Genomic DNA, 25,391 nt, shown 5'->3' on the forward strand with positions numbered 1-25,391 from the left:
ATCAGCAGCAGAAGGGCCCAGTTTGCTTGTGGGTAGCAGGGGAAGTGACTGAAAGTGGGCGAGAGCCGAGCAAGAGGCATTGTTCCCTCTCTGGTCCCATCCCTACACAGAGCACCACAACACAGCGAGGTGAGTTGCTCCACCCTGGCAAATACCTAAGGCTCCGTCCCTTAGAACCTTACAGGAGTGCCGAGACAAAGAAATATGGCCTAAATGAAAGAACAGATCGGGGGGGGGGCGGGAAGGGGGGGTGTGTGTGTGTGTGTGTGTGTGTGTGTGTGTGTGTGTGTGTGTGTGTGTGTGTGTTTAAAACCTGGATATGACACAGTAAAGGACTTGACATAAATAGAACTGAAGGCATTCTAAAATGGCTAACCATAGGGTAAAGGATGCACACAGCATCCACAGCACCAACCCTCAGTATCTGGTGGAGAAGATCATTCGGACTAGAATCTTTGAATCCAAGTACTGGAAAGAGGAGTGCTTTGGGCTGATGGCTGAAGTTGTAGTCAATAAAACCATGGAGTTAAGGTTTGTGGGTGGTGTCTATGGTAGCAATGTAAAGCCAGCTCCCTATCTGTGTTTGATCTTAAAGGTGCTTCAAATGCAACCGGAGAAGGATATCATTTTTGAGTTAAAAAAAAATGAATACTTCAATTATGTTCATATGTTGGGAGCACTTTACATGAGGCTGACAGGCACTGCAATTGATTGCTACAAGTATTTGGAGCCTCTGTACAATGAATATAGGAAAGTTAAGAGCCAGAATTGAAATGGGGAGTTTGAACTGATACATGTAGATGAGTTCATTGATGAACTACTGCACAGTGAGAGAGTCTGTGATATCATTTTGTCCTGGCTACAAAAACACTAGGTGCTAGAGGAAGCTGAGCAGTTGGAGCCTCAGGTTAGTGCTCTAGAAGAGGACAAGGGTGATGTGGAGTCCAGTGAAGGAGGAAGAGGAAGATGAGAAGATGGAGAGAGTACCATCACCTGATCACTGGAGAAGAAGTTGCCAAGACTCGGACAAGCCCCGTTGCTCCCCCACACTGTGCTACAGAAGTAGGAGCCAGTCTCCCAGAAGGCTGAGTTGGTCTCCCAAAAGAGCCCCTCCCCTTGTGGAGAAAGGCATCAGAGCAAGAGTCCACACCACCACCACAGCAGGTCCTGAGACAGAGGGCACAGATCCTGTTCCAAGTCCCCAGGTCATCACTGTAGTCACAGACACAGGAGTCACTCAAAGTCTCCTAAAAGATCTACAAAAAGACACAAGAAGAGTCAGAGAGGGAATGAGTAATAGACTCAGTTTGGATTTAGCCCAAATGGCCTACTGCAGATATGAAGGCATCTCTCTATGTAGAAGGATTAAGATCTACTCCCGAGGCAGCTATGAGAATATTTTAGCTTTCCTTTTTTTTTTACACCTAAAAGTTTCTCCACCTTCTTCTTCTTTTTTTAAATGAAAGAGGTACTGAATTTTCTATCTCTTTTTTGAATACTTTTCCATGTTTGAGGGATAATGCTCCCCAAGGGCTACTTTTGACCCCTTTGTACAATCAATATTGAGGATTTGAGGATGTAACCACCTAGTGATCCTTTTGTTATTAAATTTTAAACACCCATTTTCCAACTTTCTATAGTTTAGTTTTTGGTTTGCTCCATGATTGGAACTGTTCTGAGAATCCTAAGATTCGTACAGCTACTATTATATTCAAAGATCAAGTTAGTAAAATATATTAGTGCCAAGTTTTTTCCCCAGCAGTGGCAAGTGATAGTAAACATGAAAACTGACTGATTAGCAGCAGTTTTGTAAAAAAAGGATGCAAAGGTAAGGCTTCTTATGGATTGTTTAACCCAGTTGCATTTAACAGTTCAACAAACAGTAAAATTTAAAACCTATTTACAGCATTCTTATAGTGTTGTTTCTTCTACACAAGCCTTGAATTCCAGGTTAAGATGTTTAGCCTTTATTCTACAAGAATTACCATTATTCCAGTCTAGCCAGTAGCAGTAGAGTAACAACACTGAAACGGTTTGATGAAGAGAAATTAGCATCACTCAGGGTTCCGACCTGAATTGCTGGAAAATACTGATATTCACAAAGCCAGAAAATACAGCTGGAAGAGACCAGGTTTTACAGGGGCAGTTAGTGAGAGTTGTGGTAGTGAAAGTGATGCACTCAGTTTAACTTAAAAGTTTAATGTGAGACACCTATGGTATAGGTAGACAAATCCCAGACAGTTGGAAATAGGAACTGGAGTTGAGTATAGTGATTTAGCCATGAATTGACAATGTTTAGGTAATTGTGGATGTGTAGAAATAAACAGATTGCCCAGGGGTTGTGTGTATATGTAGGAAAAAGCAGTATCAGTCACAGGCAAGAGCAACACTGGTGAGAGGAAGAAATGTGATCATGATTAAAAACTGAAACGAACCATCAGAAAGAATTAGAAGAAGAAGTCTAAGGATGCAGAAGCGAAGGACTGAAAAATGTTCATGAGCTCTGATAATCAAGGTATCAGGGTCTTTGTTGGAAAAGTTTCATTTATTGTACTTACCTTTCCTCCTCTAAAAATGGAAAAGTGATTGAATGGCTTCCTGCAGCTCTGGTCCCAGCAAGAATTCTGAATACCAACTGCCTCACACAGTACGGATCCAGTTTCCTGGGAAGCCATATCTGGTCACAGGATTCATATTCTATTGCATGCTTGAACTGAAGGATTTTTGCAGCAATTTTAAAGTACTTAGGTATCATGCTTGTGATTTCAGATTCTCCAGTGATTCTTCTGATGATACTTCAGCTAATAAAAGTCCACCAGAACTATCACGGTTTATCATACAACTATATAAGACTGCCTTTAAAAATTAAATATAAGCACCTCTATTTGCAAAAAAACAAAAAACCCCCAAAACTCTAAAAATAGAGCTAAATGATGAAGAGAGAGCCAACCTATCAGGTGCAGAGTTCAAAACACTGGTAATCAGGATGCTTGAAGAAATGGTTGAATGTGGTTGCAAAACAAAGGAAAAAGTGAAGCATATCTGAAGTGAAATAAAAATATACAGGTAACCAACGTGAAGGGAAGGAAACTGGGACTCAAATCAATGATTTGGAGCAGAAGGAAGACATAAACATTCAACCAGAACAGAATGAAGAAATAAGAATCCAAAAAAATGAGGTGAGGCTTAGGAACCTCCAAGACAACTATAAATGTTCCAACATCTGAATCATAGGGGTGCTCAGAAGAGAAGAGGAAGAGCAAGAAATTGAAAAATTATTTGAAAAAATAATGAAGAAGAACTTCCCCAATCTGGCAAAGGAAATCCAGGAAGCTCAGAGAGTCCCAAAGAAGTTGGACCTAAGGAAGCACACACCAAGGCCCATTATAATTATATTATCCAAGATTAAAGATAAGGAGAGAATCTTAAAAACAGCAAGAGAAAAGGAGACAGTTACCCACAAAGGAGTTCCCATAAGATGATCAGCTGATTTCTCAAAAGAAACCTTAGAGGCAAGAAGGGGCTGGAAAGAAGTATTCAAAGTCATGAAAGGCAAGGACCTACATCCAAGATTACACTATCTAGCAAAGCTATCATTTAGAACGAAAGGGCAAATACAGTGCTTCCCACATAAGGTAAAGTTCAAGGAGTTCATCATCAGCAAGCCCTTATTATATGAAATGTTAAAGGGACTTACCTTAGAGAAAGAAGATCAAAACTATGAACATTAAGATGACAACAAACTCACAAGTTATCAACAACTGAATCTAAAAAACAAAAACTAAACAGACAACAAGAACAGGAACAGAATCACAGAAATGGACATCACAGGGAGGGTTATCAGCAGGGAGGAGGATGGGGAAGAATAGGGGAAAAGGTAAAGAGAATAAGAAGCATAATTGATAGGTACAAAATAAATGGGGAGATTAAGAATATATAGGAAATGAAACCCAAAGAACTTATGTGTACAACCTATGGACATGAACTAAGGGTGGGGGGGAATGCTGATGGGAGGGGGGTTCAGAGTGGAGGGGAAAAAAGGGGAGGGAAAAAAAAGGAAAAAATGGGACAACTGTGATAGCATAATCCATAAAATATACTTAAAAAAAAAAAAAGAATAGGAAATGGAGAAGCCAAAGAACTTACATGCATGACCCATGAACATGAACTAAGGGGGTGGGTTGCTGGAGGGAAGCGGGTACTGAGCAGAGGGGGTGAAGGGGAAAAAATTGGGACAACTGTAATAGCATAATCAATATAATATACTTTTTAAAAAAGCATGTGCTTGAAGCTCTGCACTGTCTTCAGGTAAGCCTCATTACCTCTCCAAGTTTTCTTTAAAATAAGCATATGGGGTTTTCAGTGTTGTGAGGAATACATGAAATAATATCTAAAGCCTTTAGCATAGTACCTTACAAGAAAAGTGCTCAATATACAAAAACTACCATAAATAAATGCTTTCCTAATGTTCCCAGTAAGAATGTTATTTCTTTGTGCTTCCAAATACTAAGTTCATGCTTCTATTTGAGCATCTATCACACAGTGTCTTATGCTGAGTTCTTGGGAGCTGAAATTGTGTCCTATACAATTTTTTATAATGAGCACCTAGCAAACAAGTGCCAGTTAATTTTTTTAAAGATTTTTATTGATTTATTTTTAGAGAGAGGGGAGGGAGGAAGAGAGGGAGAGAACTATCAGCTGGTTGTCTCTTGCACGCCCCTTACTGGGGACCTGTCCTGCAACTTAGACCTGTGCCCTGGTTGGGAATCGAACTGGTGACCTTTTGGTTCACTGGGTGATGTTCAATCCACTGAGTCACATCAGCCAGGGCAAATTTTTAAGTACCCAATATTTTTTGGATGAATGGACTGTAGGCAATAAAATATAGAGCAGGGTTCTCAATTTAATATGCAAGCTTTTCAAGACCGAGTTTAAAATGCAGCTTCCTAAGCCCTCAACCTCATTAGACTGATTTACTAGAAATCTTGATTTTAGCAATGTACCCATTCTCCACCCCCCAAGATTATTTTGGTGCAGTCATCTTTGCAGAGAACATTGAGAAACATTGTATAAAGAATGGACTATGGGAACAATGCTTTGTCTGAAATTAAAATAACAAGTATAAACAATCTTAGTTAACTATATTTCTTATTGTCCCTTGTCCTGTAGACTTTATAAAGAGGGGAAGAATAAGCTAATTACAAGCACAATTATCTTTTCACATATTGTTAACGCTGTTGTAGTTACACATGTTATCTACATTAGAAACTTAAAGACTTCCAACCCTTAGATAAATTCAGGTGTCATTCACAAGTAGGTATTAATAGGACAGAACGTAATACATTCTCTTAATGGTAATAATGGTATATAATTGGGTAAGTCATTCTGGTTAGGATGGAGACATTATTTGAACCTTACAACATTGGTTAGTATTCAGGTTAGCTTTGGTGCTCCCTACCCCTACTCTATCTATGCTATTTGTGTATTCTAATTTTCTACACAGGATGAAACAGAGGTTGGTATCCTAATGTAAAGGCCTTATGTGAAAAGTTCTTATTTTCAGTTAAAATAACTCAAGGTGTAAAACTGCACAGAGACCAGAGAGCCAATAATTATCTTTATTATACAGAAATATGAAGGCCATATGCTTTAAACGAGAAGGTGTTTTGTAGTCAACATTCTGTAGATTCAAACTGAAGATACCATTTTGAGATACAATATAAAAATAAACATTACTAAGAGTTGCAAGAAAGAATTCAACTCAACTTCCATGTACCCCAATCAAGCTGAAACTTTCCACAGAAAAACCTGGTATCAATTCATGCCGAATTGTTCAAATGGAAAGAAAAACTAAGGTAGAAACAACACATGGACTGGTTTTTGAATTTTTAGAGAGCCAGACTAAAGCTCTACTCACCCTCACATTGAGAATTTGTTTCACATTAAAATTTATTTCTCCAGTTACTTAAGTGACAACTGAAGTACTGGGTTGGGGAATTTTGTAAGGTTAAACAGGTTTGGGGAAGATGGAAGTTGTGATTTAATTATTTCTGATCAGGAATACTTAATATCAGATCTGAGTCACCTGTATTAGCCCTTTGACAGCCTATTTCTCTGTAATGGTTAAGAGGCAGGATCTATTACAAGCATAAGAAATGCTCAATATTAGCACAACTTGGTTCCTGTCCACTTTCTGTCCCAAATACTGAACTTTATTATCAGTATGCTTTTGTCACCAAACTGACCTTCCCAAATACGATTTTTCTTAATAAGCTTTTTTGCACTCACTACTAAATTGAAAAAAGCATTTTAAAGATTTGCCTAGAAAGATGGTTGTGTTGAGACAAGAATAGTGACTAGAAAGGTATCTGTGGATTAAATATAGACAAAATGGCTTCCAGACTGCTTAAATATAGACGGGATCTATTAATTTATGTAGAAAGCCAAAAGAAGGAAACAGGAAGACCTGGAGTTTAGATATACTATCTAGATTTAGGACTAGCTGCTATTCAGTAATTGAAATTTACAAGTCAATTCAATCACAGCAGTGAGATTTAAAGTTGTCTGGAGAAATCAGGACAGTCATGAAAGGGTAGAAATTCTGATACCACTTCCTTCCCTTATGAATTTTAATGCTGATTGCATGAAGGAGGTGATTGAGAGAGATATTTTTTTCATTTGGACTTCTGTCCTCATGATGGAATGGAATAATGCTAAGAAAGAGGATAGAATCTATTTCTGGCTCTAGGACTAAGATAACCCGGTGATCAAATTTGGAATACTTTCATTATGTTAGAATAGGGAAGTGAGAAAATCACTAGCAGGACATACAATCTCAGAGACAACCTGCTCCAAAAATTAGTTTGTTTCCATTGACCCTTATTCAAAGAGGCAGTTATTTCAATAAGCTACATTACCTAGCAGAATCTCAAAGACTGAAAACATGTATTTAAGATAGAAAACAGACTTCTAAAAATGTAATAAATGGTTTTCTCTACATCTCATTCACATTCTGTGGCTGGAGAACACCAAATCCCACTTAGATAATCTTGCTTATTCAAAAGCACACTAGATGGAAGTGAACTAAGAAATGAGAGAAAATGTTTATTGGGTGTGTGTGGGCTTACCCAGTTTATTCACCTCTGGAGTGAAAGTATAGGGAGAAATAAAGTCTGTTTATAAAGATCAAGGTCTATGGAGAAGCTCTGAAGTTGCTCTCCCCAAATCACAAGTCTGATTCAAAAAAAGGAAAGAAAAATGATGAAAAACGTCTTATTACACAAAACTCAGTGAGAGTGTCTCTGACAGTCATCAGGCCAGCAGGGGAAAAACGAGAAAGCCATCTGTTGGCTTTAGGATTTATTGAAGGCTGCCAACACAGCCCAGATCATCTCTGTGGCACTGTGCTTTGTTCCCTCCACTTCAGGGTCCAGTTCTACTAGGTCCTTGGCTCGATTCATTGCTACGTCATACTTGTCATCTGTCAGAGAGGAGAAGACATTTTCTAGCACATCAGAGGAGTGGGCTAGCACCAGGAGTGCTAGTGTTCGCTTGTCCATACGCTGAGGATCATTTACCCACCGCTCTAGAACGCTATCTTGAAGTTTTTTCACTAGTCGCTGTTTCTCTGTTGTATTAGTCACTGGATGAGTAGTCATGTCAAATAGGAGGAAATTCTGCTTCTCAGTGGTTAGAATGCCTTTCTCTACCAGGTTCTTTGCAATTCGCTCTCTTACATTTCTCAGCTGGTATTGTAATTTGAAGGGGTTCCAGGTCTCGCCTATGGGGAAAAGAAACAGTAAACTTGGAACAACACTATAAACTAACCAGACCTAACAAACAAGACATCTTACAGAGTATTCAACCCTATAACAGCAAAATATACATCCTTCTCAAGTGCACATGGAATATTCTCCAGGAAAAACCATATGCTAGGCCTTTATAAATTTAAAACAAGCCTAGAAAATTTAAAAGGACTAAAAATATACAAATTATGCTATCCAACCACAATGGAATTAAATAAAATTTGTTAACAGGAGGAAATTTGGAAAATTCAAAAATATATGGAAATTAAACAACATATTCTGAAATAACCAATGGATCAAAGAAGAAATCACAAGGGAAATTTAAGAAATACTCTGAGTTGAATGAAAATGAAAACACACATACCAAAACTGATGGGATGCAGCATAAAGCAGTGTCAAGAGGAAAATTTATGACCCCAAGTGCTATTCTAGAAACGTCATCAAATCAATAACCTAATCTACCTTTAAAAAACTAGGAAAAAAAAATGAGCACACTAAACGCAAAGCAAGCAGAAGAAAGGAAATGATAAAAATTACAGTGGAAATAGAGAAAATAAAAACAACAGAGAAAATCAATACATCAAAAGTTGGTTCACTGAAAAGATAAGTGAACCTGATAAGCTTAGACTGACCCAGGAAACAAAGAGAGAAGATCCAAGTTACCAAAATTAGGAGTGAAAGAGGAGATATCACTACTGACCTTAAAGAAATAAAAAAGGTAATAAGGGGATAGTATAAACAACAGTACACCAACAAATTAAGATAAACTAGAGAAAATGGACAAATTTCTTAAAACACACAAATTACCTAAATTGACTGAAGAATAAAGAGAAAACTGAATAGATCTACAAGTAAGTAGACTGAATAAGTAATTTTAAAACTTCCTACAAAGTGTGGCTAAGATGGCTTTTCTGGTAATTCTACCAAACATTTAAAGATTTAATACCAATCCCTCACAAACTCTTTCAAAGAACAGAAGAGGAGGGAACATTTCCTTAATCTATACGGTATTACTCTAGTACCAAAAACAAAGATATCACTAGAAAACTACATGTCAATATTCCTTATGAATACAGGTACAAAATACTCAACAAAATACTAGCAAAGCAAATCCACATAGGACTTATACCAGAAATGTAAGGTTGTTTTAACATCCAAAACCTCCAATTATGTAATATGCCATATCAGTAGAAGAAAAAGCAAAAATAAAAAATAAAATCATCTCAATATACACAAAAAAAGTATTTCACAAGACCCAACATCCTTATATGATAACAACGCTCAAGAAACTACAAATAGGTAGGCATTTCCTCAGTCTGATAGTGGGAATTTATGAAAAACCCACAGCTAGCATCATACTTAATGGTGAAAGGCTGCTGTTGAGCTAAGATCAGGAATAAGACAAGGGTGTCCATTCTCATCACTTCTATTTAGAACTGTACTGGAGGTTCTGACCAGGGAAATTAGGCAAGAATAAGATATAAAGGTAACCAGATTAGAGAGGGAGAAGTTAAACTATTTTTATCTTCAGATGGCATGATCTTGTATACAGAAAAATCTAAGGAATACATTTAAAAACTATTACAACTAATAAGTTCAGCAAGGTTTCAGGATACAAAATTAATACATGTAAGTCAATTGAGTTTCTATACATTAGTAATGAAGAACTGGAAAATAAAATAAAGAAAACAATTACATTTACAATAGCATCAAAAAAGAGCAAAATACTGCCCTGGCTGGTGTGTCTTAATGTATTGAGTGCTGGCCTGGCAAACCAAAGGATTGCCAGTTCAATTCCCAATCGGGGCACATGCCTGGGTTGCAGGCCACGTCCCCAGTAGACAGCGCATGAGAGGCAACCACACACTGATGTTTCTCTCCCTCTCTTTCTCCCTCCCTTCCCCCTCTTTAAAAAATAAATAAAATATAAAAAAAAGAACAAAATACTTATGAATAAATTTAACAAAAGAAGTACAAGACATGCACTGAAAATGATAAAATACTGTTAAAAGAAATTACAGAAGATGTAAATAAATGGCAAGACATCCCATGTTCATGGGTTGGAAGACATTATTATTAATATAGCAATATTCTCCAAACTGATTCAATATGATCCCTATTAAAATTCTAACTTGCTTTATTGCAGAAATTGACTAGCTGATTCCATAATTCATATGGAAATGCAAAGGACCCAGAATATCCAAAATAACATTGAAAAAGAACAAAGTTGGAGGATTAATACTTCCTGATTTCAAAACTACTACAAAACTATAAGATAGTATAGCACTGCATAAGAATAGACATACAGATCAGTATAGCACTGCATAAGAATAGACATACAGATCAATGGAAGAGTCCAGAAATAAACCCTTACATTTATGGTCAAATGATTTAAGAATAGTCTTTCCAAAAAACAATTCTAGGACAACTAGAACACAGTAGAGATCATGAGAAAGAATTAAGCTGGAGCCTTGCCTAACAACATATACAACAGTTAACACAAAATGGATAATAGTCCTAAACAAAAGAGCAGAAGCTATAAAACTCTTAGAAGAATATAGAGGATTAAATATTCATGATGTTGAGTTAGGGAATGGTCTCTTAGATATTACATCCAAAGCACAGGCAACAAAAGAAAAAAAGATTAATTGAAATGTATCAAAGCTTAAAACTTTTATGCTTCAAAGAACACCATCAACAAAGTAAAAAGACAACCCACAGAAAAGAACAAAACTTTTGCAAATCAGTATCTGATAAGGGATTTGTATCTCAAATAGATTAAAAAAGTACAACTCAATAGCAAAAAGGTAAAACCAATTAAAAATGGGTAAAAGATTTAAATGGACAACTCTCCAAAGAAGGTGTACAAATTGCCAATAAGCACATATAAAGATGCTCAGTATCATTAGTCATTATGGAAATACAAATAAAATCACAGTAAGATATTACTATATACTCACTAGGGCGACTAAAATAAAATAAACAATAACAAGTAATTAGGATGTGGAGGAACTGAAACTCACACTGGTGATAGGAATAAATGTAAAATGATGTTACTAACTGTGAAAACATAGTTTCCTATTCCAGTCCTCCAGAAGTTAAAAATCTAGTATGGGAAACAAAAATAATATTTGAAGTGGGCCCTAATAACAAACTGGATATAGATAATAAAGTTCTTAAAATGCTAATCATTGAGATATGATGTAAGGAACAACAGCAGAGTAGGAGGTACTAGAAATCCATCTCCACCTAAATGATAACTGTGATAGTAGAACTATCTTTTAAATAACTATTCTGGAGGTCTGGAGACTATATGAATGGTTGTAGGTTCCAAGGCTGGCAAATTGTGGTTAATGTGGGTCAATTTCAGCTTGCAGCACTGTAGTGTCTACTCAGTACCCAGCCTCATGTTAGGCAGCTATAGGGCAGCAATCTGTGGTTTTGGTGCAGCTTGTTGGAGTCAAGGTGGGTAATAATGACCTTGTCCTTGAAATATTTAGCTCTCTGTTCTGATTATGGATTACAGCTTCTGACAGCTGATATGCAAATAGAGGCTGGTTGCCACTGTTACAATCCCCACCAGCTGAAGCAGCCTCAGGGGATTTAAAAAATAAGTACTGTGGTTCTTCTTTTACATTAAAAACAACTACATTTTAGAAAGCCACTGGGCTTGCTCAGGAAATGATACAGCCTCAGAAAACACCTGAGTCTGAAATTTTCACCACGTCTAATCTATGGCGCAGAGACACCATACAACAATAAAAATAACAGCCTCACCCTTGGGGAATAGGTACATTCTGATTTCCAGAGTTACAACATTATAAGATTCAAATGTCCAATTCTCAACAACAACAACAATGACAACAACAAGCAAAATCACAAGAAATACAAAGAAATAGGAAAGTATGGCCCATTCAAAGGAACAAAAGATACTGACATAATGTGTACCTGAGAAAGCACATATCTCATATTTACTAGATAAATACTTGAAAAACAACTGTCTCAAAGATTTTCAAACAGCTAAAGGAAGACATGGACAAAGACAGGAAAATAATATATGAACAAATGAGAATATTAAGAAAGAGACAGGAATTCTATAGAGGAACCAAAATGAAAATCCAGTGTTTAAATACATTAACTGAAATGAAAAATACACTATACTGGTTCAAAAGAAGACTTAAACAGGCGAAAGAAAGAATCAGAAAACTTCAAAATAGGACCATTAAAACTATGTATTCTAAGGAACAGAAATAAAACAAGTGGGGAGAAAAAGGAATAGAGCCTAAGGAGCCTCTAGGACACTGTCAAATGGACCAAGATTTGCATTGTGGAAATTACAGAAGGAGAAGAGTAGGAAAAGGGGGAAGAAAGAATAGCTGAAAAAGTAATGCCTGAAACTCCAAATTTGATGGAGGATATGAATCTACAAATCCAGGAAGCTTAACAAACTCAATGTTGAATAAAACATCCATAGTGAGACATATTATAATCAAACAGTTGAAAGCCAAAAAAAAATCTTGAAAGCAAGAAGGGGAAAGTGAGTTATCACATACAAGGGACCCTCAATAAGATTATCAGCAGATTCCTCATCAAAAACTTTGGAGGCCAGAGGTTATGGGCTGATATATTCAAAGAGCTGGGCTGGGGGGTAGGGGGGAAAGAGGGGACAAAAATACCCAAACCCCTGTCAACTGAGAATTCTATATCTAGAAAAGCTGCCCTTCAAAAATGAGAGAGAAATTAAGACTTTCCCAGATAAACAAAAACTGAGGAAGTTTGTTACCACTCTATAGACTTGCCTGCCAGAAATGTTAAAAACGAGTCCTGCAGGTTGAAATGAAAGCTAGACAGTAACTGGAGGCAGTATGAAGACACAGAAATCTCTAATTAAGTACACAGACAACTATAAAAGCTGGTATTATTATAATTTTGGCTGTAACACCATTTTCTATTTTCTGTTTGCTTTAAAAGATAAATACATTAAAAGCAATTATTAATCTATGTAACTGGGCACACAATCTATAAAGATATAATCAATGACATTAAAACAAAAAGAGGGTGGGATGGAGCAGTATAGGAGCAGAATTTTTGTATGTAATTGATGTTAAGTTGGTATAAATTCAAATTAGGCTGTTATCGATTTAGGATGCTATATGTAACCCTGATGGTAACAACAAAGAAAACAGCCATGGAATGTACACAAAAAAAAATGAAAGGAAATCAAAATGTTTCACTACAAAAAAACAACTAAACACAAAAGAAGACAGTAATGCAGCAAATGAGGGGAATATAAAGCTGTAAGGCATATAGAAAACAAACAGCAACAGCAAAAACCCCCCAGCAAAATGACAGAAGTGTCTCCTTATCAGTAATTCATTTAAATGTAAATGTACTAAGCTATTCAATCACAAAGTAAAGATTGGCAGAATGGGTTAAAAAACATGATACAACTATATGCTGTCTATAACAGACTCACTTTAGATCAAATCACACACCAATAACCCTTATGAATATAGATGTAAAAATCATTAATAAAATATTAACAAACTGAATCCAACAGTGTATTAAAAGAATTATTCACCATGACCAAGTGAAATTTATCTAAGGAACGTAACATAAAATCAAATGGCAAAAAATCTGAATAGACATTTTTCCAAAGAGGACATACAGAGAGCCAACAGATGTATGAAAAATTGCTCAACATCACTAATCATTGGGGAAATAAATATCAAAACCACAATGAGATATCACTTCATATTTGTAAGAATGGCTATCACCAAAAAGATAAGTAATAACAAATTGATGAGAATGTGGAGAAAAAGGAATATTTGTGTACAGTTAGTGGGAATGCAAACTGGTGTAGTCACTATAGAAAACAGTATGGAGTTTCCTCAAAAAATTAAAAATAGAACTACCATAAGATCCAGCAATTCCATTTCTGGGTATTTATCCAAAGGAAATGAAACTACTAACTTGAAAAGATGTATGAACTCTCATGTTCATTGCAGCATTAGTTATAATAAGAAAGCATGGAGGCAATCTAACTGTCCATTGATGGGTGAATGGAAAAAGAAAATGGGATGGACACACACACTAGAATATTATTTAGCCATAAAAAAGAGAATGAAATCTTGCCATTTGAGATATGAACGGATCTCATACTAAGTGTTAAATGTCAGATAGAGAAAGACAAACACCATATGATCTCACTTACATGTGGAATTTAACCTCCTCCATACCAAATCACTGACAGAACAGACTGGTGATTGTCAGAGATGGGGGTTGTGGAGGGAAGGGTGGGCAAAATGTGTGAACGTGGTCAAAAGGTACAAACTTCAAATTACAAAATAAGTAAGTCCTGGGATGTAAGGTATAGCAGCATGGCATAGTTAATAACACTCTGTTTTGTATTTGGAAGTTACTAAGAGAATAGATCTAAAAAATTTTCATACGAGAAAAAAATTTGTAAAAATCTTAAAAAACAACAACGAGATACCACTTTGTACCTACCAGGATGGCTATAATTTAAAAAAAGAAAGAAAGAAAATAAAAAGTGTTGATGAAGATGTGAAGAAATCCTCATGCATGACTGATTAGAATGTAAAAGGGTGCAGCCTCTGTAGAAAACAGTTTGACAGTTTCTCAAAACACAGAACTATCATATGCTCCAGTAATTCTATTCCTAGGTATATAGCCAAAAGAATGAAAAGCAGGGACATGAACAGATATTGGTATACCAATGTTCAGAGCAGCATTATCTGTAATAGCCAAAAGGTGGAACCCAAGTATCTATCGATAGATGAAATGAATAAACACAATGTGGTATATACAGACAATGGAATATTATTTACCCATAAAAAGGAATAAGATTTCGATATATGCTACACCATGAATGGACCTTGAAAATATGCTTAATGAAATAAGCTAGATATAGAAGAACAAATATTATATGATTCCACTTATATGAGTTACCTAGTAAAGGAAAATTCATAGAGACAAAAAGTAGATGAGAGGTTGCCAGGCAATGAGGGGAGGCAGGAAAAGGGATGTTTGGAATGATGAGAAAGCTCTGAGTATAGAGAAACGTGATGGTTATACAAGAGTGTGAATGTATTTAATGTCGCTTACAAATGGTTAAAATAATAAATATTATGCTCTCTATATTTTACCACAATAAAAAAGTTAACTATATACCTAAAAGAAATTAAAACATATCTATAGAAAACTTTTTCCATGAATACTCATAACAGCAATATTCATAATAGCCAAAATTAAAATGATCCAGATGTCTATCAGTTTATGAATGAAAAAACAAATATGGCACATCCATACAAAATATTTGGCAATATAGAAGAGTCAAGTTAAAACTGGGGAAATTCTAGTAAGATTGGCAGATTGCATCAATACCCTGGTTGTTATATATTATACTATAATTTTGTAAAATGCTACAAGTGGGAGATTCTGGACAAAGCCTTTAAGTGACCTCTCTGTATTATTTCTCACAACTGCATGTGATTTTACAAATATCTCAAAAAAAATTGCCATTAAAAACTGTTTCAGATGATGATATTGGTTGGGACCCCAAAGTGCCCTACTGAAGATCCTCCTAAAATTTTAGGCCGTAGATTTCTAGTTATTTACATTAAAGTTTTTGAACTTGCCTTTAAAAAAGAAAAAAGGAATGAAGTATTGATAAATCCCACACAACATGAACAGACTTTGAACACATTATTTTAAGAAGCCGGTCACAATAAAAACCCTTAAGCTGTATGATTCCAACTATGAAATATATGGAATAAGAAAATCTATAAAGACAAAATGTAGATTAGTGGAGTGTCTAGAGCTGGGAAAGAGGGTTGGGGGAAATGTGGGGAAAACTGCAAAGGAGTACGGGTTTTATTTTGGGGTTGATAAAAATGTACTAAACTTAAGATTGTGATGGAGAGTTTCACAATTGTGTGAATATACTAAAATCCATTTAATTTTTTACTATAAATAGGTCAACTGTACGGTATGTGAATTGTATACAAAAAAGATGTTAAAAATTTTTCTTGTGAAGAACGCTATTAAAGAGCTCAGAGGATAGGGTGGTAGAAGTAAAGGTGAAGCTTTGGAAAACTTTAGGTATTGATTAACCATGCTTTTAACTGCTCATTAGTACAGTTAAACAGTGAACCATATATACCTTATCAAGCCCCTTGAATTTCTGTATTTCTTTTCCTGACATTAAGAGTAGGATAAAGATTACAAAATGTGGGATTTCTGAATCATTTTGAGCCATCTTACCAGTGAGTAGCTCTATCCATGTCTGGACAGTTTCCGTGGGTTCAGTGGCTTTGATGTGTTTGAGAGTTTCATCCAGTAAAACATCACCCGTTGGGCTGTCTGACTTCAGTAGTACCTTTTAGGAAGAAGAAACAAGGGACCCTGGTTCATTCACTTCATTTAAATTAAAATCTTTCAATATACCATATATACATTATTGGTTAAGTGTTGTAGAAAATGCAAAGCAGCATAGGATACTGTCCCTGTTCTCAGAGTTGACAGATCTAGTATAAGGTGATAGAGGGGAGACAAAATAACATTTGAAGTGGGCCCTAGTGGCAAACCCCATATAAATGATAATGGAGAAAAGATTCCATAACAACTCTTCAAGTCTGGAAAACCTACACGTAAAACAATTAATAAAGGTATGAAAATCAGGAAAAGAAGCCAGTTTTGGGGAAGAGGTTTTAAAGGTTTTAAGTGATATGGGATGGCCAAGGTGAAATGCATAGCCAATAGTTAAATATGTTTCTGGGGTTGGAAAAAGAAGATGGTCCTAAGATTTAGTAGTTAGTATTATGGAGTTAACAGATGAAGCTGTGAAGGATAAAAGTTATGCAAAGGGATACAAATTGAGACATAGATGTTAAGGAATGAAGAAGTAAAAGAACTAGGGTAGGCCAAGAATGAAGAAAGTATTAAGTAGGAGAAGGTGGTCAAAAGTGTCAAATGCCACATATAGGTTAAAAGAAAAATAAATACTGAAAAGCTGGTGATGCCTAAGAATCTGGTTTTAGTGCTAAGTGTGCTAAGCATGACAGGGTAGTTGTGAGCAGAAAAAAAAGAGTAAGAAGGAGACAGGAGTATGGCTCACATACTGGAGAGGACTTGCAGTAAATGGAAGGTGAGAAATTGAACGGTTTATCTGAGGATGACCAGAGTTCAGCAAAGACTGCACCTGACCCATATGTTTGCATCCTCCTATATATTCTATTTCATGTTATTGCTATAGCTATAGAGGGAGAAATAATCAACAGCATCCTAAATGTGACTTTCCTACATAAAAAAGACAAAAACATGAACTTCTTGTAACTCTTTAGACTATGGATCCTTGGAATTCTCCCTCTGATATAGAATTAAATCTATTAGACAATGGGATAGCTGAGTCAGTGATAGTTATCTCATCTCACTTTCAAATCTATTTATTTCTCAAAAACGGACCACTGGCATCTGCCCTTTCATAACCTCAGAGGATGTTCACAGAGAATGCTGCACCTTTCTGTCTAGTAGTCGCTTCTTACGCATGGTGGGAGGTTCCAGATAGATTCGACCCCGCATGGCCAGCTCTATCAGGATGCCCCCTCGCAGGCCAGATGATATGCAGTCATTCCAGAAAGATGTGTAACCCTATAAAAAGGGAAAAGAGAAAGAATGCTCTCAAAGGGATATGGACTTGCAGCAAGCACCCTAAGAATGGTACACTTTGTTGTGATTTGTTTCACATCATATTACATGAACGCAAAGTATAGAATAAAAGAGCTCTTTAATTCCCTTAATCTACCACCCCATCAATATGATTTTCTGCCTGGCTCTAAGTTCTTTATTTGGCTGTTAGTTAATAATCGGCATGTCAAATTTTTTAAACTTTATTTTTATTGTTGACACTTTTACAGATGTCCCAATTTCCCCTCTCCTTTGTCTACCTCCACCTAGCCCCAACCCTCTTTCCTCTGGCCATCACCACACTGTTCTCTGTGTCTATGGGTTATGTATACATGTTCTTTGGCTAACCCCTTCATCATCTTTCGCCCAGTCCTGCCATGTCAAATTTTAATTTTTGAGAAGAATTTTGTTTTTTTTTTTTAAGATTTTATTTATTTTTAGACAAAAGGAGAAAGGGAGAGAAACATCAATGTGTGGTTGCCTCTTGTGTGCCCCCCACTGGGGACCTGGCCTGCAACCCAAGCATGTGCCCTGACTGGGACTAGAACCAGTGACCCTTTGGTTCCCAGGCCGGCGCTCAATCTACTGAGCCACATTAGCCAGGGTGAATTTTGGTTTCTTTAAAATCTATTTCCATGGCTCTCTAAATTTCAGAGTAAGATACAAATGAGTCAAATAGAAAAATGTACAAACCATTTGAGGCTTTTACTCTTCCAAGATATGTATAAATAATACAAGCTATTTTGATGGGTGGTGTAGTTGAAACCCAGCTCCACCACCGACAAGTTAAGTGCCTTGGGTATGTGACTTAACCCTTCTCAAGTGCAATGTTCTCATCTGTAAAATGAGGACACTAACATTTATCTTTGTAAGTTTGCTGTGAAGAGCAAGTGAGATGTTATATACAAGAAAGCATTTATTACAGGACCTGGCATACAGTAGGCACTTAAATGTTAGCTTCCCTTCTCTAGGTGCTATTGAAGATACAAAGACATGTAAGAAATAACCACTATCTTGAAGAGCTGAAAATCTAGCTGGAAAGACCATGCAAACTTCAGGGAAGTTCTGTGATAATATAAAATTTAAATAAAAGCTCAGCTGTAAAAGCACTGGAAGAGACAGGCATAAATGGATCTTGTAAGTTTGGTTTAGAATGCAGTGTCCAACCTTTCGGCATCTTGGGGCCACACTGGAAGAAGAGTTGTCTCGGGCCACACATTAAATTCACAAACACTAACAGGAACTGATGAGCAAAAAAAGGTTTTAAGTAATTTTATAATTTTGTGTTGGGCTGCATTCATAACCATCCGGGGCCACATGTTGGATGTCCGTACATGATAGTCTCCCAAATTATAAGACACCCTTGGGCTAGCGTGGCCAGGAACTCTTATGGGGTCTGAGCTGGGGTTTTAAAAATAGGTTGGATTTGGCAGACAGGGAGGGTTTTCTTGGAAAAGAAAATTCCACCTATTCTTCAGAGGGCAGTTTGAATTAAAGTGTTCTGAAAGGAGACTTTAAATATCTTTGGAGATGTAATTCAAGGATTAAAGAGAAATCATGAGATAAATTGGTTGGAGCAAGTTGGTTGGAAAGCCTTGATGCTTTGAACTTTTTACTGAAAGACAGTATTGTATCTTGAGGGTTCTGAGCAAGGAGTTATAAATAACACATTGAACACTCACCAGAGCTGTTCAACATGCTTTAGTTACCTTTGGCTGTAGAGTTCCTCTCACTGGAGAGAAACTGGGTAAGATGTTGGCAGGGATGGTCTAGCACAGCTTTAAAGCAACCCCAAAACTAAATCACTAATAACAGCAGTAAAGAAATTTTTATTAAACATTTTAAAATTCTATTTTTCCTCTTTATTGCTTTGGAAATTACACATTCACTTTTCTTTAGGAAAATTATTCTTGACATTTTAACATGCATGACAATTAATTTAAAATTAACACAAGGTCTATTTTTTTAAATGAATTAGTTTATTAACCACTCTCCTACTTGACCAATATTTTATCTTTTTTTAACCTCACAAATTAGACATGGTTAACAGCATCATTACTTTACACAGGTAGCACTTGTTTAGATTTACTTAGATGCTTACCAATTTCCTTGCTCACCATTGCTGCTTGTATCTCAGACCTCCTTTCTGGTACCATTTTCCTTATTCCTAAAGTAGAATTTCCTTAAGTGAAAGTCTGTTGGAGGCAAACTCTAATTTGTTTATCTGAAATGTCTTTATTTTACCATTGTTCTTGAAAGGTAGTTTTTCTGGACATAAAATTCTAGCTTGATAGTTTTCTCTATCACATTAAAGATATGTCCTCCTCTTTTAGCTTCCATTGTGCAAGTGAGAAGTCTATCACTCTTTTTTTTCTTTTTTACATACTGAATTAAAATTTGTTTTAAAAGGTAAAGTTTTATATATCCTTTTAAAAAATGAGCCCTGGCTGGTGTGGCTCAGTGGATTGGGTGGCTCAGTGGATTGAGTTCAGTTTGATTCCCAGTGCAGGGCACATGCCTGGGTTGCAGGCCAGGTCTCCCGTAAGGGGCATGTGAGATGCAACCACACATTGATGTTTCTCTCCCTCTCTTTCTCTCTCCCTTCCCCTCTCTAAAAATAAATAAATAAATAAAATATTTTAAGAAAGAATTAAGCAAAGTCCATTAATGCAGCTAATTAAGAATTAAGGGATTATTTTTAAAAAATGAAAATTCAAAAATTGTAGAATTGATCAATGAGTCTTCAACTTTATAAAGCTATTTAGAACAGTAATTAAAGTACTGGTAACATTTTACCCTTTTAAAAATGTCATAGAATTCACATCACAACTTGGATCGTTGATGATTCAAGTTTCTCATCTTATACAATAAAAGTTTGGTAAGTTTCAAGGTAAAATTCCTCTGGATATGCCATCCCCAAGGCTTCTACTCTCACTGTCCATCAGCTCACACAGTGGGATAGCTGGCTGTGGTGGCGATTCCACAGTGATTGCTCTGGTCTCTGGCCATTTTTATGTAGTCATTCATGCCCCATTCTGAACCCCAGCTGTTCTTGACAATACAAAATGTATTGTTGTTTGATTTTCCTCCTTCAGAGTCATAGCCAACCACCAGAACACCATGATCCAGGTCTTTGCTGCTGCAGTTTGGTTCATAGTATATGTCTTCATTATAGAACTGGAACAATGAATAGCCTGCATCAATAGCAACAGAGATGGGCCCCACAGTCACCACTGCCTTCATAAGGGCCCTCTCATGCCGAGGGATATCCGCAAAGCCAGTGTCGTTGACAGCAGAATACTGACGTCTATAGTTACAGGTATTTGATTCCCTTCCAAGGTATGGGTAGGATTCCTGTGAGTCCAGGCCTTTGCTGTCCTTGACATACTGGAATGCATTATCCATTAAGCCACCATTGCAGCCCTGATTGCCTTGAGAGTGAGAGCAGTCCACCAGGTTCTGCTCACTCAACAAAACAAGTTTGTCAGTTTTCCGGAACATCTGTTCTTCAAGGGCACCATTTGCACTGAAAGCCCAACAAGAACCACTGACCATGATTCTTCACAGGAGTTACATACCCTTTCTGTCTCCAATCCACAGATGAGGGCATCTCAGCAAAGAGAGGTTCTAGGCATACTTTCCCCTTCCTGTGCTTCTTCTGGTTTAGAAAGCCATTCATCACCTGCCTGAATTCTACGTTGGGCATGTCACCAAAGGCATTCATTGCCATGGTGAAGCCATGTTTCCTTTGGCTGCGTTCCCAGTCACGCAGTTCAATCATTTTCATATCCTCCTTCATCCATGCCATACAGTCTCCTGTTGCCTTCTACTGGTACCACGGTGCGTCCAGGCTGTGATCAAGTTTTGGAGAAGCAGAGGCTATTCCCAAGCAAAGGGTAGCCAGGAGAAGTAAAGGTTTCATGTTTCAAAAACCTGTGATGGCCACACCTGCACAGCGGCACTCCATGGAGGCACGAAACCCCTCGATGGTCGACGAGGCCACAGCTCTGAGAAGTCTATTATTCTTATTGCTTATGTTCTTTGCGGGTGATTTGCCTTTTTTCTTCGGTCCTGTAAGATCTCCTCTCTTGGTGTCTGCAGTTTGACTACAACATGACTGTGTGTGAATTTACTTACCTTATTTGGGATATGCTTTCTATATAGGTTTTCTTAGTTCTTAAAAATTCTTAGTTCTTGCCTCTAAGAATTTTTGCTTTCCTCTATTTTTTTTATTTTTTCCTTCTGGGACTTCAATCTTTCTTATTTTAGCCCCCCTCCCCTCCATCTCTTTTAACCTCTCTTTTGTATTTTCCATTTTCTTTGTCTCTATATTGCTTTTTGAAGAGTCATTTCATATCTGGCTTGCAATTTACTCTTGTCATCTAAATCTGATATGTTAAACTAACCCTGAGATTTTGATTTCAACTATTTTTTATTTCTAAAAGTCCATATAGTTATTTTCCACATTTGTCCGGTCATTTATGATCATTTCTTTTTGTTGTAAATTTTACTTTTATTTCTTTACAAAATGTCACAGATATTTTATATTGTCTGATCTGAGGTCCTTGAATGCCTATTCTTTGTTATTTCTCCTGATTCTTTCTCGTGGGTATTTGATTCTTTGTATGCCTGATATTTGATTAAGAGGTTCATATTTAGTTTTTCATGAATCTGCGAGATTGTGGAGACCTAAATTGAGGATGTCTCCCTCCAGAGGGGAAGATCTGCATTTGCTTCTGCTGAGTCAGGTTTGAGAGGTTTGGGGGAATGCCGTACAACTGGGACCACATTTATACCTAGGTTTCTGCTTTTATCTCAACCCCAAAGTTTATTCCTGACCACCAAATTCCTGAACCTCTGGATTGAGTTTGTTTATTGCTCACCTCTACTATTTTAATTTTGGTGTTTGTTTGGTGGCCCAGAAGATTTCCTTTACTTTCCAAGGGCCCGAAGATACATTAAAAGTTAAATTTATTCAAGACTTAACATGCAACCAGAATATGGCCAGAGGTAGGGGTTTTCCAATTCCATTTTCCCCCTAGACAGGAAAATCTTTAAGCCCAAATCTAATTATATAACTCCCTTCCTCTCTGCTTAAAAATCTTTCAAATGCTCCTCTCACAGTCAAGGCCAAATTCCTTAGTATAGCACTCAAACCAGGAGACTACTTAATATTCTCTGTGTGGCCTCTTTCCCCTAGAAGACTATGCTCTAGCTTTCCAAAACTTAAGTACTCTTAACACATCATTTTTACCTACTGGCCTTGGCACACAAAGTTCTTTCTGTCTAGAAGAACCAATACTCTTCTTTCCCCAACTCCTCCTCGTTCTTAAGGATTGAGTATAGAGCTCACATCCTCCATTGTAACCTCATCTAACATCTTCTTCCCCTCCACTCTCTGGGTTAGGTATCTCACCTTGGTGGGCCTATGTGTATACACTTCTTTATCATTTATCGTATCACATTGCAATCAATTGTTTGCCCTCAGTAGACTATAAATTCCTTAAGGAGAGAGTATCTGACTGATACATAGTATTTTTCATTAAATATTTCTTGAAAGCATAAATTTATGATTGAAATATATCAACTTGGTAAAAGATCAGTGTGAACCATGAACATACCTACACATATCCAAATTCCAAGGGCCTAGATTTTAGTCAAAACTGGGATTACTTCCCTCCACTGCCTGACTCATGGCTACTTCAAGAGTTATATTTGTAACTCCTCTTTAAGGACAATGTAAGTTTTTTGTTTGTTTGTTTGTTTTTAGATTAATACCTGGTTTTATATAACTTAGCTGCCTAATTATGGTTAAACTATAACTTATATCACAATATATACTTTACTTAGGCATACCTTTTATATAATCCTGTTGACTATAAATTTCAACAGGTGTGCAAACATTTCAGCCAGTATTAAGGCAATTAGAAGGGAGTTTTCCAATTTCTTCCTATCTATATAGTTCCTGTTTCAATGACAGTGACATCAGATTGTCAACAGGACTATGAGAAACATTGTAAATGAAGAAACAATGGAGATCAGGATGTAGAAACTGTGTTTTTTTAATATTACCCTTTCCCATCAGTAGCTCATAATATGCAAAACTTTTCAAAGGAGTTTTTAAACTTTATTGTCATATACCATCATGGAAAAAAATATAAAAGTACACATGTTGAGTTTTTAAAAATAATTATAATTCTAAGGTCCATTTCCCTCCAAATATATCTAGCTGCCTCAGTGAATTCTCAAACAATCTATAATGAAGATTCTGTGTTAAAGGGCCAATGCTTTAATGTGCAGGATGATCTAGCCTATGCATCCCAAAGTTCACCATTCAATCATTAAATTTAATTACTTCATATACATGAGGGGAAAGAGGAGGAGAAAAATTTTAGGATCTACTAAAACAAAAGGAATCAATGGGAGAACACATTTAGGATCTACTAAAATAAAAAGAAACAATGTGAGAAACAATTGTCTCATGAATAACAGAATCTTGGAGGACTGGCAGAATAAGATCTTTGGATAGTGGATTTTGTTTTGTCTTGATTATAAAAGTAATATATGATTGTACAAAAAAGAAAAAAAGGATATTATAGAAATATATAAATTAGAAAGTAAATGTGTCCTATAATTTTATCCCTTCCAAATAGTTTAGTGGGTGTTTTCTATATTTCATATTCATATTCTTTTATTAATTTTATAAAAATGAAATCATACCAAGTGGCAACCTTTCACTTACCCATTATTTTGGATATCTTTCCACATCTGCAAATTCTGATCTATTTCATTCATTGTAATTGCTGCATAGCCATTTTTATTTATTTATTTATTGGTATACTTTATTATTACTTTTTGAAATTATATTTTATTGATTATGCTATTACATTGTCCCAACTTTTCCCACTTTGCCCACCTCCACCCAGCATCCCCCACTTCCTCAGGCAATCCTCACACCTTTGTTCATGACCATTGGTCATGCATATAAGTTCTTTGGCTACTCCATTTCCAGTACTGTGCTTTACCTCCCCATGGCTATTCTGTAGCTACTTGGACTTTTTAATCCCTTCAACTCTTCATCCATTCCTCTACACTCCCTTGCATCTGGCAATCATCAAAATGCTCTCTGTATCCATGATTCTGTCTCTGTTCTTCTTGTTTGCTAATTTTTTTAGATTCAAGTTGATAGATACGTATTTATTGCCATTTTATTGTTCACAGGTTTGATCTTTTTCTTAAATAAGTTCCCTTAACATTTCATATAATAGTGGTTTGGTGATAATGAACTCTTTTAGTTTTTTCCTGTCTGGAAAGCTCTTTATCTACCTTTCAATATATTTTGTGGTGTATAATGTGCACTTTTTTGCCCAAATTTTTGAGGTAAAAATAAGGATGTACATTATACATGGATATAATGATTACATACTATGGGTATACTGGGCATAATAATCCCGTGTATAATGTGCACAAAAACTTGGGTGTGCATTATATGTGGTAAAATGCAGTAAATGATAGGTTTGCTGGGTAGAGTGATCTTGGCTGTAGGTCCCTGCTTTTTATGATTGAATATTTCTTGCCAATCCCTTCTAGCCTGCAAAGTTTCTTCTGAGAAATCATCTGACAGTCTTATGGGAACTCCCCTGTTGGTAACTGCTTTTCTCTTGCTGCTTTTAAGGTTCTCTCTTTATCTTTAACATTTGGCATTTTAATTCTGATGTGTTTTGGAGTGGGCCTCTTTGCATCCATCTTGTTTGGGACTCTGTACTTCCTGGACTTGCATGTCTATTTCCTTCACCAAATTAGCAATGTTTTCTTTCATTATTTTTTCAAATAGATTTTCAATGTCTTGCTCTTCCCTTTCACTTTCTGGCACCCCTA

At 36.4% G+C, this 25,391-nt stretch overlaps 2 protein-coding genes and 1 pseudogene across 3 annotated transcripts in view; 1 reads left to right on the forward strand and 2 right to left on the reverse strand.

The window, feature by feature from the left end:
- Nucleotides 1-325: 325 nt before the first annotated feature.
- On the forward strand, nt 326-1,297 carry LOC129076819 (pre-mRNA-splicing factor 38A-like; annotated as a pseudogene).
- Nucleotides 1,298-5,526: 4,229 nt separating this feature from the next.
- Nucleotides 5,527-25,391, reverse strand: part of GOLPH3L (golgi phosphoprotein 3 like) — a 35,292-nt gene continuing 15,427 nt past the window's right edge. Inside the window, exons 3-5 of one of the 2 annotated variants that reach the window (XM_054580976.1) lie at nt 17,346-17,477; nt 16,092-16,206; nt 5,527-7,780 (exon numbers count right to left, since the gene is read on the reverse strand). In XM_054580976.1, the coding sequence (XP_054436951.1) occupies nt 7,353-7,780; nt 16,092-16,206; nt 17,346-17,477 (675 nt within the window). In that variant the 3' untranslated portion in view covers nt 5,527-7,352. The remainder of the gene's footprint in view (nt 7,781-16,091; nt 16,207-17,345; nt 17,478-25,391) is intronic. The other variant, XM_054580978.1, reaches the window with a different exon arrangement.
- LOC129076820 (procathepsin L-like) lies at nt 20,460-21,373 on the reverse strand. Its single transcript, XM_054580975.1, is given in 2 exon segments — nt 20,460-21,060; nt 21,062-21,373. Coding segments are annotated over 2 exon segments (861 nt in total). The 5' UTR covers nt 21,322-21,373.

The sequence above is a fragment of the Pteronotus mesoamericanus genome, unplaced genomic scaffold, assembly GCF_021234165.1.
Source record: "Pteronotus mesoamericanus isolate MK-2021 breed Mesoamerican mustached bat unplaced genomic scaffold, CSHL_Meso_final contig_647, whole genome shotgun sequence".
Classification (NCBI taxonomy): Eukaryota; Metazoa; Chordata; class Mammalia; order Chiroptera; family Mormoopidae; genus Pteronotus; species Pteronotus mesoamericanus.